General features: G+C 33.4%; 1 protein-coding gene across 2 annotated transcripts; it reads left to right on the top strand.

The window, feature by feature from the left end:
* Positions 1–6,475: 6,475 nt before the first annotated feature.
* On the top strand, positions 6,476–15,902 carry LOC116027487 (probable LRR receptor-like serine/threonine-protein kinase At1g67720). 2 transcript variants are annotated; one of them, XM_031269151.1, is made up of 15 exons: positions 6,476–6,655; positions 7,354–7,894; positions 8,400–8,911; positions 9,032–9,131; positions 9,710–9,781; positions 9,887–9,955; positions 10,065–10,136; positions 10,553–10,621; positions 11,265–11,428; positions 12,058–12,314; positions 13,052–13,178; positions 13,271–13,336; positions 13,691–13,877; positions 13,996–14,128; positions 15,316–15,902. In XM_031269151.1, the coding sequence occupies exons 1-15, from the start codon at positions 6,499–6,501 to the stop codon at positions 15,631–15,633; spliced, it is 2,844 nt and encodes a 947-aa protein (XP_031125011.1). In that variant the 5' UTR covers positions 6,476–6,498; the 3' UTR covers positions 15,634–15,902. The 2 variants fall into 2 exon arrangements, with proteins under 2 accessions (XP_031125011.1, XP_031125010.1); XM_031269150.1 differs by having other exon boundaries at positions 6,477–6,655; positions 8,999–9,131.
* The last annotated feature ends 208 nt before the right edge of the window (positions 15,903–16,110 follow it).

Genomic DNA, 16,110 nt, shown 5'->3' with positions numbered 1-16,110 from the left:
ATTGCGGCTGTTACTACTACTACTAGTCTACTACAACATAATGACATCTTAGTCATTTTGTTGCTTCTTACATTTCAATTTCATGTACTCCTATTCTTGCATACCAAACATTGTAATTTTAATTCCTACTTTATTCATTGAATTGCAATTCCACCGAATTACAATTCTTTTCCCCTCTAATTCTCTCCTCCCAACTAAACGCCCTGTAATATTATCGGCAAATTATACCATGGACCACGGTCTACATTGCATTGCAGATTCTGGTCCAAAAATAACCTTCAAATTTTGTATTTAGTTGACATATTATGTACTTGCAATTGAAAATTTCTGTACATGTAGTTATCATATTATGTACTAGCAATTATCAAGTTATTTGTTTACATGTACAGAAACTGTTAACTATAGGTATAAAATGTATTAACTGAAGGTACAAAATTTTTGCATCAGGACTCACAATGCAATATGAACTCTGGTTCATAGTATAACAATTGAATCTCATCGCTTTCTCTCTACTCTAGTCTAGAAGAGCCGCAATCGTTATACTGTGGACCATGGTCCACAGCGCAATGTGGACCTTGGTCCTAAACAACGTAGTTTTATATATTAATATTGGCAGATACTGTTTGTTGTTCAATTTATATTACAATTCTTTTAGTTTTTAGTTTTTTTTTTCTTTTTACTGTAAAGCATGTGTATGTGTCTTTTGTTATATCTGTCTCATGTTATGCAATTCTGTACATTAAGTGTATGGGTTATGTACCTGAAATAAAAGAAATATAACATATGCTTTTGTGTCTTGTGCTATGCATTTTTATGTCTTGTGTTATGCATTTTTGTATCTTATGTTATATAATTCTGTATCTTAATAATATTAATTCTGTACATGAACTAAAGTAAATATGTGTCATGTGTTATGCATTTTCGTGTCTCATGTTATGCAATTCTGTATCTTAAAAGCATGGATTCTGTACCTGAAACAGATTAGTAGTTGTGTAACATACAACATATTATGTGCCTATAGAACATATATTATCTATATAAATCAGATTTGAAAATAAGTGAATAACTAAATATATAACATGCGTCTTGTGTTGTAAGTTTTTGTGTCTTGTATTATGAAATTATGTACTTTAAGAGTATATACCTAAAATAAATTAAAATTTTGTGTTGAAACATGAGAAACGGGAAACTACAGAATTTGTAAAAACTTAAATATCAAAACAACGCCATTTTGATCCAGGACCCACAATATTATGTGGAGCTTGGTCCATGATATAAATTACCATATATAATTTGCCTATAAAAGTAAATTGGGCCAAAGTTTCAAGTGGGCCTATACTTCCAATGTAGTGAGCTACAATAGACCATTACAGCCCAAAATATGCTTATTGACCCATTAATAGAGAAGACCGGTTTTTTTTTTTTTTTTTTTTTTTTTTAATCCAAGTGCTTCACAGTCATATCGAGGCATCTAAGTGGACCCACCCCAATGGACAATACTTTTTCAAATCTATAAAGTTAAAGGCAAACTGGTCCAAAGTTACAAAGGAAAAACAAAGATATTGTTATGAAAAGCAAAGCGTGTAAGATTCTTTTTCCTTGCTTTAGATATGCCGCTATTGACATGACAAATTTTAATTAATAAATTAATTAAATAATAATAATAATAATAATAAGCTACAATTATATTCATTTTATTTTTTTTCTTCCAATAAAATTAAAACATATATTAATAATTTTTTTTATACTTAGGTGATTCCAGTTTCGCTGGACTAATCCTAAACTCATAGGACCCTGTTCCTATAGTAATTGTAGAGATAAATCGTAAGTTAGACAATCAGCCTACCGATCAGACCTTAGCCTTCATGTTCACAATCCAATCTATATCTTCCATCATTGTAAGCCTTTTCCTCATTCATGCCACATTCAATTGTGACATCAAATCAAGCAACAAACTAATACGCTAAACTATTAGAGAGCTGCTTCATGCTATGCCTCTTGCAAGATTTCGTTTTGTGCCTCGTAGCGGTAATTTGGTAGCTCATGCTTTAGCTAAACATGCTCTTAGTTTTGTAGATGAACATTGGATTGAGCGGTTTGACACTATCCCTCTCTTTGTTTCTGCTCCCTTGCGGAGTACTGCTTTGATTTCTTAATATATTTTTATTTTTGTTTGGCTTTCAAAAAAAAAAAAAAAAAAAAACTAATACGCTAAACTCTAGGGCATATATCAATCATTTTACTTTTACTCCATAAAAATACAATAATCATTTTTCATACTTACATATCCATATCTCACCTTACCAATAATATAATCCTCATCATATCTATGATCTCCTTCAACAACCACACACCCTAACAGCCTGCATCGGGTACAAGATATGTAGGGATTAGGAAATTTCATCAATTAAATACATGAAAGAGCCTTAAATTAGGTTTGGCCCCAAATGCATCCATCCGATTCCTCTATTAGCCCCCACCATGCCAAAATTATTTTTAATATTTGCCCAACATTATTTACTGCGGCAAATTATATCCAGTCCCGTGGTCCATCTTATAAAGTAAACCCTAATACATTTTTATTATTTTTAATAGGTTCATTATATTTTAATAATTATTTATTTTTAATGTACTGCAATTTGAAATTAACATATAGTACATAAAATAAATTTGCAGTATACTAAAAATGAATTTATATTATAAGTTCATTTTGCAATGTGGATTGTGGTCTATGGACCATGGTATAACAATTGTTGACTGGCTACACCCAGTTTAGCAAAATATATTTAATACATAATTGCACTATAAATTCAAGACCACAAGGCATTTAATTTGTATTAATACATAATTGCACTATCCCAGTATTGTAAAGATGGTAAGACCATTTTTTTAAAGATCATAAGGTGCCTTAAGTAGATTCTAACTATATGATACACCTTTAAACTTGTACCATATTCAAATTAATCAATGTTCGCACCGAGCCGATCCAATCAAGGGGCAAACCTCAAGTTAAGACAATTTTAAATGCATATGCCTCATTTTTTTATTAAATAAATTAAAACTTTTATGATAAAGTATGCCATGGTAATGGTTAATCTCTTAAAACTAGGGATTTACATCATAAAGTACAAGTGTGAGAGCTAACTTGTCCCTAGAATGGTCAATTCAGTTGTTTTTTGCACTTTCTAGGTGATTCATTGCTTACTAATTAAGTAATTAGTCAAATTCATGATAATTAATTAAGCAAAATCATGTGTATAAATTTGTACTTACAAATTTGAGTGTATATATCATTATCTAATAAGAAAAATACTATTTGCATAATGAATTATATACTCAAATTTACATAAACTCATATGACTTCGTAACTTTTTATGTTCATTGATTATTGGCAGATTAGTCAAGCTTATTAATTACTATGTAAACATGTGCAACTTTGTATACAAAACCCCATAAGGTTGAGATTTGATGTTTTTAAACGAAAAAGATAGATGTACTCATACTTTGTCACATGTTTATATTTTATTAGCTTAAGAAAAACAAATTAAAAGGAATGAAATTTGTGACCCTTTTTTTAAAATCAAAGTTATCACATGACGTGAAGTAAAAAAAATTGAGAGTCTATGGGAATGTTTGGTAAATAGTTGTTAACTGATTAAGTTAGTGAATTTGACTACTTGATATCATTAGTTGATTGTAGAAAGATCTTTGGTAAATTAGTTGTTATCTGATAGCTAATTACATACAAAATGACTTTATCAAAAAGCTAATAAAAAACTATTTTGAGTAGTTTTTTAAATTTTAACGTTTTAGAGCAATAAGTTGTTACAAAAAATTAATTAATCAAACACTTATATTGCTTGTTTAACTAAGTCAAACAACTAATCAGGGAGGGATAAGAAAATTGACTAATTGGGGGCGGAATTTAAATTACGTTAGAAATATCAATGACAAAATATCAAACAACCATAATAAGGTTAAAATACAAAATACAATATAAATTACAATAGAATGTTTTTTTTTTATAGATTACATATAATTAGGGTCGGAGCAAAAAATATACTTGCGTAGGGTGAAAATGTGAAAATATTTATAATATAATATGAAACATAATCAATTAGATAAAATAATTTGAATAACACTATATTCATAAATACTTTTTAATTTCTAAGGTAGACTAAAAAAAAAGTACTACCTCCATCCCATTTTGGTTGTCTGGTTCATTTAACGAGGCTTGTCTGAAGTTATTTTTAATCCAATTTTTAATAATATTAAGTTTAACATTAATGTATAAAATTTATATATTTAGAAACTACATTAAAAGTACTATTAGACACAAAAAATTAATTTAAAAATAATAAAAAATTACTAAAGAAAATAAGCAATAATGAAAGAGTTGGTTTGACCAATAAATAGTAAATAGGACAGGTAAAATGGGACAGATGGAGTATTTAATTTATCTTGTGAAGGAATGAATGAGATAAACTAAAAATTTGTTGCTAATGAGATTTGGACCTATGATATAAGCTTTATAATATCAAGTTTGAAATTCAACCAACTAAACTACTTAAACTATTAACAATTTAAATATAAATATAAGTTGTTTAAAAAAAAAACATAAATATAAGTTTTATATACACTTTAATGCTATATATCTAAAAACATAATAAGCGTGAATGAAGGTTATACCCTTCATTTATGTCCGTTTTTTCCGTTAAAGTTTTTTTTTGTACATTATGCTATAAAAGTTGTACTATATAATATTTTGGACAAATATACCCCTGCCGTTATAACTTCCGTTATCTTTTCCACTATTGTTCCTATGCACATGCATCCATCATATATTTTCTTATCTTCTCTTCAATAATAATAATATATACACATTATATATTAGAGTTATTAAATGTTAGTTACTTTTTAAAATATAAATATCAAATTTATAAAAATGTTTTACATTATTAGTATTATTATTTTCTATAATTTAAACATCTAAAATCTAAATAAATTTAAATTTTTAATATAAAGTACTAATATTGGGCACCTATTTTTTGCGCATCGCGCATAAAAAATACTAGTATATATATATATATATATATATATATATATATATATATATATAAATGGGTGAGGTGGGAGACTGGGAGGAGGGGGATTCTATATAGTATGTTAAAATAGACTGATAAACTTACTATGTTACCAAATAAAGTCTATATAGTATTATTCTTTTTAAAGTTAAATTCTTAAGGGAAAATGGTCAAGTATACCCTCGGACTTTTGCTAAGAAGTCAATTAGGCTCCTTGAACTTTTGAAAGTTGCAATTAAATCCACAAACATGTTATTTTGGAGCAATTAAAACCACTAACCTGTTGGTGATCTGTAATTGCAAGTCAATTAGGTTTCCGGCAAACTTTAGGCAAGTTAGGTAAAAATCAGCGACTGACGACTGTAACAGTCGCCATCAGTCGCGTTCTGCCAGAGAAGCCATCTCCGTCAACGGGAGATAACGATCAGTTGGTCACCATCTCCAGTTGACATAGATGGTTTCTCCGTCGATTGGAGATTGGGCCCAAACTGGTCGCAAATTGGTCACCATGCAATTGATGACCGTTGTTTTTTGACCTAACTTGCCTAAGGTTCGCCGGAGGGTCGTCGAAATCCTAGTTGACATGCAATTACAAGTCAACAACAGGTTAACTGGTTTAATTGTTCTAAAATAACATGTTTGTAGATTTAATTACAACTTTCAAAAGTTCAAGGGCTTAATTGATTTTTTAGCAAAAATTTGAGGTTGTATTTGAACCTTTTCCCAATTCTTAATTATTTCAAAAGTGTCATCTTCTAACCAATAGGTTAACTCATGAGCAAGTTAAAAACGATTAAATCATTAAATTCTTTTCGCCAAGATGTCTGATGTTCACACTAATAAATAGACCGGTCAATGACGAGGGAAAACAGTACAGAAAACAGAGATATTTTCACACATTCATTATTGCAGTGGTGTTCACGTACTAAATATTCTTTTCCAATGCAAAGAAAAAGTTAGCCTGGAAATTGATGTTCAATTCCTTTTTTCTGGTGTATTCACATTGCGGAAGGCCTAATATTGAGAACAATAATTTTTGAGTTTTATTACATCAACTCTCAATCATTATTATTTTACTTTTACTCTAATATAATAAACAACAATATTTTTTATGAATGATAAGAGAAACCCAATAACTCTTGAGTAGAAGTAAAATCCGTCTTGTGACCTTAATTGACAAATGATCATAAATCAACTTAAATTATTCATAGGTGACAGACTCTAATCAAGATGATAATAATTTGAACTTGTGAATCATGATAAATTATTTTTATCATGTGAGTCAGGTAAACTATTTACATACAAATTTGAATAGGAATAAAATTTGAGAGCCGGATTGGCAAGTAGTAGTTTCCTTTTCCTATTAGCTCAGCAAAAGTTAAAGGGAAGCTAAAGGCAAAAGAGACAAAGTAAGATGGTTAGCTCAACTAGGAAGGAGTCTGACACTTGTATTCAAATTCCAAAGCAGAGCTTCTCTCCTTCTTTTTCTTCTTCTTCTCCCATGGATTTTCTTCCACAGCTCTTTCTTTTACTTGCCATCTTCACTCCATCAATAGTGTGCCAAGTTTCAGGTATGTCTGTCTCTTGTATGAGTTGTATCTATAGCCTTCACTTCAAAGTAATATGGAAGTTATGAGCATAAGATAGTTCAATAATTCACAGTTTAACATAGTACAGTAATCAGAGAAATTCAAATAACAACCAATCATTATTGTATGTTAGGACCAAACAAGTATCACTGCAGATGTCAAAAACTACAGTTAGTAGTAAAAATACAACTGTCATTGCATTTTTGAAAGATAGAGTGTGCTGGACTTGATCCTTCATCGGGTTTCGCCCAAAATTCTCCTTGACTACTGAAAGATTTGGTCCTTTAACGGCCTCTGTTCACTCAATATTGTAGACATAAATAAGAATAGAAAGAGCATGTACCATATTTTAGTTGTTGAATCAAGTGTGTGTTAGTTGTGTTTGTCTAACCAAGAAAGAGTTAATACTTGATTTAGTCCCTCAATTATTAAGATTTCCACCACTTTGGTAATCGATTTGTACAATTTTATCTTCAACTATGCAATGCAATTGTAATCAAAATGGTCCTCGATCAAGACTATTCTGGCTTGTTTCAAGTAAAAATTAAATAGTTGGGGATGAAATTGAGCAGATTTGAAAGTTGAAGATTAAAGTAGTGAAATCCTATAGTTGAAGGACCAAATTAAACCGGATATTAACTCACCCTACCAAGAAATTAAGGTTGAAACTGGAAATGCAGAGTTCATGAGTATTGACTGTGGAGGCAGCAGTAATTACACCGACTCAAAAACCGGCTTAGCATGGATTTCAGACAGTGGGATTGGGCAAGGAAAAGCAGAGAAAGTAAACAGCATAATCAATGGAACCACACAGCAATACCAAACAAGGAGAGAATTCCCAGCAGATAACAAGAAATACTGTTACACTTTGAGCACCAAAGAGAGAAGGAGATATATTGTGAGAGCAACGTTTCTGTATGGGACTAGTGAAACAGATGGGGGGATTTACCCAAAATTTCAACTTTACCTGGATGCAACAAAGTGGGGGACTATAACTATTCAAGAATCTTCAAGGATATATGTGAAGGAAATGGTGATAAGGGCTCCCTCAAAGTGTGTGGATGTGTGTGTGTGCTGTGCAACTACAGGGTCCCCCTTCATTTCCACTCTTGAGCTCCGGCCTTTGAACTTGTCCATGTATGCCACGGATTATGAAGATGACTTCTACCTCAAATTGGCTGCAAGAGTCAATTTTGGAGCTCAATCTACGGATGCAATAAGGTAAGGTACCCATACAATTTTAAATCTCTAGTTGTCAGATTGAACGCTTACCGCTATGACAAAAGATGATATAAGCACCGTACCTGTGGGTCGTCGTGATGCCACTTGTTAGGATCTTTACCGTTATAATCAATTGGTGGCTAAGGGGAATTGTAGGGCAGAGGCCGGGTAAAGGCCAAGTCCAACAACAGATGACTAGGGATCTTTGTTACTAGTAGCTATACCTTTTGGCTTAGTGGTAATTTTGAAAGGTGATTTGACCCTTCAAGCCTTTGGTATTGGTGTAGTGGTAAGCGATTGATCCTAACAAACGAATGTGCAACTCTATTTACCACATTTTTGAAAGACAAAGTGTTAGACTCAACTAACAATCCCCTGATGCTAGATATGGTCCTTCACCTATCTCAACCCAACACAGGTTTGGGCTTTAATTTGGACATCTGATCTGATCTGCAACATATATACCGGAGTATAAAATTTTGAATTTGATGAGATGATATCTCAGGTACCCTGATGATCCTTACGACCGTATATGGGATTCTGATATAGACAAAAGGCCAAACTTTTTGGTAGGGGTGGCTCCAGGCACACAAAGAATCAACACAACTAAACACATAGACACAAACACAAGAGAGTATCCACCTGTTAAAGTAATGCAAACCGGTGTAGTTGGGACTAGAGGGAGCTTAAACTACAGACTAAATCTGGAAGACTTCCCAGCCAATGCCCGCGCCTATGCCTACTTTGCTGAGATTCAAGATTTGGGCGCAAACGAAACCAGGAAGTTCAAAATGAAGGAGCCATACGTTGCGGATTACAGCAATGCTGTGGTGAACATTGCTGAGAATGCAAATGGGAGTTACACTCTATATGAGCCTAGCTACATGAATGTCACACTCAATTTTGTTCTGTCATTCTCCTTTGTGAAGACCCTCGATTCTACTCGAGGGCCGCTGTTAAATGCAATGGAAATAAGCAGATATGTAAAGATTGCTGCTAAGACAGATGAACAAGATGGTAATGCTGAATTAGCTGCTTCATTTTGTGACCAAATTATATATATAAACAAACTAACAAAATGTATGTGGTGTGCTTACTTGGAAGTGAATGCTCTGAAAACCCTGCGTTCCATGTCAGTGGGAAGTGGCTGGACTGAAGAAGGAGGTGATCCTTGTGTGCCCACACAATGGGAATGGCTGAATTGCAGCACAACAATGCCTCCAAGAATCACCAAAATGTAAGTACGTACAATTGTGTTAAGATCAAACATTTATCACTATGCCAGCACCTGTCACATTTTCAAGAGACAGGATGCTGGACTTGGCCCTTTATTGGATTTCGCCCAACAATTCCTCGTCCTTTCAGCACCTATCAGTCTTAACTGCATAGTAGGTTTTCCTGACTTTGATATCACTTGTTAGGATCAAGCACTTACTACTGCGCCAAAAGCTATTGCTGATAGCGAAGGCGCGATTTTGTTTCCTTATAGACAACTATCACATTTTCGAGAGGTAGGGTGTTGGACTTAAGCCCTTTATTAGCCTTTGCCCAACAATTCCCCCTCCTCCTAGCACCTGTCAGTCTTAACTGCACAGTTTTCCTGACTCTAATACCACTTGTTAGAATCAAGCGTTTACCACTACGCCAGAAGCTATAGCTGATAGCGAAGGCGCAACTTTATTAAACTTGGCCCTTTACCGACTTCTTGCTTTGCCCAACATTCTCCTAGTCACTAATTGATGAACTTGACCCTTCACCGAGCCCGCCAGCCCAACAAATTTAATATCACTTCATCATGTTGACCTTATTTAACAGTGTACTATCAGGAAAGAATGTGAAGGGTGAAATTCCACATGAACTCAATAACATGGAAGGTTTGACAGAGTTGTAAGTGCAATTATATTATTCCTTCTCTTATGGAGAACTATGATTATTATTATTAAAATTAAAGATAATAAATCTAGTGAGTTTCAACTATATATGTATATGTAGGTGGTTGGATGGGAACTCCCTCACCGGATTAATCCCTGACATGAGCAATCTTATCAATTTGGAAATTTTGTAGGTTCTTCTTCACTCATCATCATATCCCCTACATCTAACACCATAATATCAAATAATAAATATCTTTCTGACTTAGATAATAACTTGTTTATGGTAAAACATGCAGACATCTGGAGAACAACAACCTTACTGGTGCACTACCAGCTTACCTAGGAAGTATGCCAAGACTACAGGAACTGTATGCAGTGATATTGAAGATTTTTTTTTTTTTTTTTTGGATTTGGTTGTTAGATATCAATGTAGTCTAACGTTCAATTGAATAGAAAGTCTACAAAAAATCTGACCTCGTAGTCGAAGCAGAGATCACAATACTCCAGTCATAGTTAATGTTTTCTTGTTGTGTTGCCTTGAATGGTAGACCTAAGTAACTTTAGCCGTTTTGTTTTATACTTGACTCAGAACCTTAAATGCAGCATAAGTACCCACTACCCATTAATACCGACTTTATATTAGACACAGAGTGATTGACTAACACCTTCTAATTATTCGGTCTAGTTATATTCCCCAGCATGCATTATTTAAAGTTGGAAATTTTCTCCTTGTACTGTTAAAAAAATTACTTATTAATTATGCAATTCTTGTCTCCTGTGGCAGAGATGTGCGGCACAATAGCTTAATTGGAGAAATACCTTTACCATTGCTAACAGGAAAAGTTACCTTCAGGTGAGTATGCTTTTAGTTCATAATCATCTAAGTAATAGTTGGCAGATATGACAAAAGCTTTAAGATAAAATAGTAAGGGAAAATATACCTTAAACTTGACATTTTCCATTTTTGTATCCTACATAGTCCACATATACATACACACAATGCTTTGAAACAGCAAGCCATTACATATCTGTCTGTATAAAAATCTCAAGGACTATGATTTTCTGAAATTTTGAGTAAAAAATGTTTAAGATTTAGGACTACAAAAATAACAAGCAAGAGAACCTTAATTTTTTTGATTAGAAACGGCATCCTGAGTAGGCCATAACTATAGGAGGAAAGCCCGTATTATAATTTGGTACCATATTCAGACTGATCTCCGTTTACACTAGGCCGACCTAATTAAGAGACAATGTGTTGGTCATATTGTTTTTTTTCATACGAGAGGGGGTTTTGAACTCCAAGAGGAAAGCCCGTATCATAGTTTGGTACTATACTCAGACTAATCCCCATTCGCACCAGACTGGCCTAATTAAGAGATAAAGTGCTGGTACTATTAGTTTTTCCATACGAGAGATGAGAGTGCACAGCCACTCACGCCAACTAAGTTAGTTAGAGAAGAACCTTAATTGAAAACTTTGACTTTGTATTTTTCCAGGTATGAAGGCAATTCTCAGCTCAGACATGGCTCAAAGAGCAAATCACACAACAAACTGCTAATTGGAGTTTCAGTTGGATTGGTTGCGGTTCTTTTCATTCTATTCATAGCTACTATGCGTTACTTTAGAACAAAAGCATCTCGTCAAAGAACTGATACCAAAGGTATGCACCATCTGCAATTTCATACAATCTTTATACCATGGAACTAGGGTTCACTATGCACTGTGGACCCTGGTGCATGTATACGTGTCTTATATTATGAATTTTTATGTTTTGTGTTATGAAATTCTGTACTTTAAGAGTATGAATTATATACTTGCTACGAATTAGTAATTATGTCTTATGTTATGAATTTCTGTATCTTGTGTTGTGAAATTTTGTGCTGTCTATGAACAAAAATTATGTATATAAATCAGATTTGAAAAATAAGTAAATATATAACATGTTTATGTGTCTTGTGTTGTGATTTTTTGTGTTTTGTGTTATAAAATTCTGTACCTTACGAGTATAAGTTTAAAGTTTTGGACCTCGTCGTTTTGATTCAGGGTCCATAATGCTATGTGGACCCTAGTCCATGATATAAATTGCCAATTTCATGTACCTCAATAAATTAAATACTTTAGCTCACTCATCAGCTACAACCGTCTATTCTCAGGCTAGTTCTAAGGTTTGGGTCTCTGTCACCCCTGACTTTGTCTCAGTCTTATTACAGTAATAAAAGTTCGGCTTTTGCTTTTAAAAAACAAATATTATCACTCAACTTCATCCATTATTTTATGTGCACCTATCAGGTAATTCTTTGCGCAGCAGCACAAAACCTTCAACTAATTATTCATCAATTGCTCGGGGTGGATCTTTAATGGATGAAGGTGTAGCATGCTATATTTCACTTGGTGACATACAACAATCAACAGAGAATTTTTCAAAGAGAATTGGGAAGGGAAGCTTTGGGCCTGTGTACCATGGAAAATTAAGGGATGGGAAGGAAATAGCAGTCAAAGTCATGGCAGATTCATCAAGTCATGGAACCAAACAATTTTTCACTGAGGTAATAAATGTTCATACCAACCTATATTTTCTTAATTATTACTCCTTCGGTCCTATTTTATTTATCAGGTTCTATTAATGAGACTTGACTTAAGTTATTTACAATTTAATTTCTCATAATATTAAGTTTAGAATTAGTATGTAAAATTTATATATTTAGAAACTATATTAAAAGTAATATTAAATATGAAAAATGAAATTTAAAAATTATAAGAATATGCTAATAGAAATAAGCAAAGAATAGGATTTGTATTGACCAATGAATAGTAGGCATGACAGATAAAATGTGATCGTGGGAGTACTATATTTTGAAAGGACTTGAATTTTTTTTTTGTTGGATTTAGCCCTTTAAGCCTCCACCCAACAATTTCTTAGCTACCCGGTGCTGGACTTGTTCATTCACCGGTCCTCGCCCAACAATTTCCCTCAACTACATGTTAGATCAAACCCTTACCACTACCCCAATTACTTGTTAGGATCAAACGCTTACCACTACCTACCTCAAAAGCTATAGCTAGTAGCGAAGATGCAACTATATTTCTTTATACTGCTACATTTTCAAGAGACGCAGGATGCTGGGATCTCCGTCCAACAATCCGCCTAGCCACATGGTGCTGAACTTAGTCCTTCGTGACCTCCGATCCGCCCAACACTTTTTAATTTTCTAGAGTCATACAAGTTTGTATTGTGTAGTTTACAAACTCGGAACATTAATGTTGGAATGTTCACTACTCACAGGTTGCACTCTTATCAAGGATCCATCATAGAAACTTGGTGCCTTTAATCGGATACTATGAGGATGAGCATCAATGCATGCTAGTTTATGAATATATGCATAATGGAACATTGAGGGACCATATACATGGTAACACACATCTATCTTTGGATGCTTTAATTTCCTTGTTTTGCTACACAATTATTGTCAAATATTTATTGCCACCATACTATGGCTAACAGATCCCAGCAATCAAAAGTACCTGGATTGGCTAGAACGCCTGCGCATTGCAGAAGATGCCGCAAAAGGTTAGCTTAATTAGTAGTTCTAGTTAATACTTAATTTGGTCTCTCGACTATTAGGATTTCACTACTTTGCTCATCAACTTTCAAACTTGTTCAATTTCATCCTAACTATGCAATTGTTAATCAAAATGGTTCTAATGAGGATTATTTTGATTTAGACAAATGACTATTTTAGGTAAAAATTGCATAATTGATGATGAAATTAAGCAAGTTTGATAGTCGAGAATCAAAACGGTGAAATCTTAATAGTCGAAAAACCAAATCGGGTATTAACTTTAAGTAATTCTCTTTGTCAAGAAGCAGACTAATTTCAAAGTCGCTACTCGCTAACTATTATTTATGCCCACCCTCTTGTAGGCCTCGAGTACCTACACACGGGATGCAACCCTAGTATCATTCATCGGGATGTTAAAACAAGCAATATTCTCCTTGATATCAATATGCGAGCAAAAGTATCTGATTTTGGACTCTCTAGGCAAGCTGAAGAAGACATAACACATATATCAAGTGTGGCACGAGGAACTGTTGGCTACCTAGATCCTGAGTATGCAATATCCAAATACCCATCCACTACATACATATATATATATGATTGGATATATATTATTAGAAACAATTAAACATTATGTTATCTTTAAGGCTTAATAAATATTTTCTACCAGGTACTATGCATATCAGCAATTAACAGAAAAAAGTGATGTCTACAGTTTCGGGGTTGTGCTTTTGGAATTGATTACTGGAAGAAAGCCCATCTCAAGTGAGCAATACGGAGCTGACTGGAGCATTGTTCATTGGGTATCATCTTGTCTTTACACTCTTAAAAACCATACATCCCTTCACAGTTTATATATATATATATATATATATTTCTATTCAAATGTGGTCGTGCCTTCTCGTGCGGTCTGTGCGGAATACACCACTATATATACAAATATATATCACTCAATGTTAGAAAATGCACCACAATGAAAATACACAAAAACACCAAAAAACACCACACCCAAAATAATGCACTATAACTTCACTGTTCCTGGTGCATTTCCTAACACTGCGTGGTGCATATTTGCATACCTAGTAGTGTGTTTTTTGGTGATGCGTACCTAATGGTGCATATTTGATATTTGTGTGGTGCATTTTCTAACATTAAGTGGTGTATATCTGTATACATAGTGGTGCGTCCACACTGACCGCACGTTAAGACGCGACCACACCTGATTATGACTATATATATATATATATATAGTCAGGTACTCACACTGTGATTTATTTATATATAACATATAAGCACACACTAATCACATCAAAGCAGTCCATTCACTATTTAGTCACAGAGGAATGGTAAGTCCAAAATATAAAATGTGCTAGCTAGGACATTAACTGCCGTTTAATAAGTCATGATCGGGTGAGAGAACATAAGAGTTTGTTTATTAATCAGCGGATAGAAAATTGTATTAATGAGTTTAACCAACGAATTGTATCAACAATTTGTAAAAAAAATGTAATAAAATTAACTATTTAAGTTAGCGGTTAACATGTAAAATGACCTATAATAATAATAATAATAGTAATAATAATAAGGGGAGCAAATCATTGTTTCCCATTTTTCCCATATCCATGTGAGAAGTGGGAATGGAGCCTTGAGGCCTCAAGGCTCCTTTATTACGTTGCTCATTGAGGAGGCGAAAAGGCTCCTCTATTAGAAGGTTTTTTTTTTTTTTAGGGACGCTTTGGGAAGAGATTTTTCTAATCTTTTCTCGAAACGCCAACAACAAATGCTGCAAAATGGCAGTAGTTTAGAGCAAAACGTTACTTCAAAGGCTGTATTGTAAAAACACCAAAAATAGCCTAAAGTAATAAGCAAAAACATAAACATGTTTGAGTCTTTTTATGATGCTAGAACTTGAATTGGCATATGCATATACCTGTTGAGCATTAAAGTAATTAAAAGCATTTATATATTATTGTTTAACGCGCGCATGCAGGTAAGGTCACAGATTCGCAAAGGCGATATTGTTAGTGTGATAGACCCTAGACTGGGTGGAAGAGTAAAAGTTGAATCGGTGTGGAAGATAGCAGAAGTTGCAATTCAATGTGTTGAACGGCATGGGTACTCCAGGCCAAGAATGCAGGAAGTCATAATGGCTATACAGGACGCAATCAAAATTGAAAGGGGAATTGACAAATCATCCTCTGCTGAGAGTTCAAGGACTCAATCTTCAAGAAAAACACTCTTAACCACCTTTCTAGATACCCAAAGCCCAGACATCTCTAATGGATCACTAATCCCTTCTGCTAGATAATATTTTTCTTAACTTCACAATCTAAGCCAAGCCTGCTCACAAATTGTAGCTCTAGCTCACATGTTATCACACCAGTTACAACATCACTACATACACTGTGGATCCTTACATTTTATATTAATTAGCATCATCATATCCTTAATTGAGAATTAAATATTGTATAAGTTAAAATCAAACATTTATCACTATACATTTTGGACACCATGGGGTGCTACTAAATTTTCTTAAAAAGTATATTTTTAATATACTAAAAGTATAGTATTTGTGTATTGAATGTACATTATACAAAATGACTCATTCTTCGAAAAATATTTTAATTGTTTGACTGAATGTTTGAAAACTATCTTTTTCTGTTTGGCTGAAAGTTAAGAAATTGCATTTTCCTTGGTTCATTTTCTGAAAAATGAACATATTATTTGTTATAATAATAATAATAATAATAATAATAATAATAATAATAATAATAATCTGTGGTGA

Source organism: Ipomoea triloba, chromosome 8 (assembly GCF_003576645.1).
Source record: "Ipomoea triloba cultivar NCNSP0323 chromosome 8, ASM357664v1".
Lineage (NCBI taxonomy): Eukaryota > Viridiplantae > Streptophyta > Magnoliopsida > Solanales > Convolvulaceae > Ipomoea > Ipomoea triloba.
Note: the sequence above shows the minus strand (reverse complement) of the source record. Positions and strands in the feature narration are given on the sequence as shown.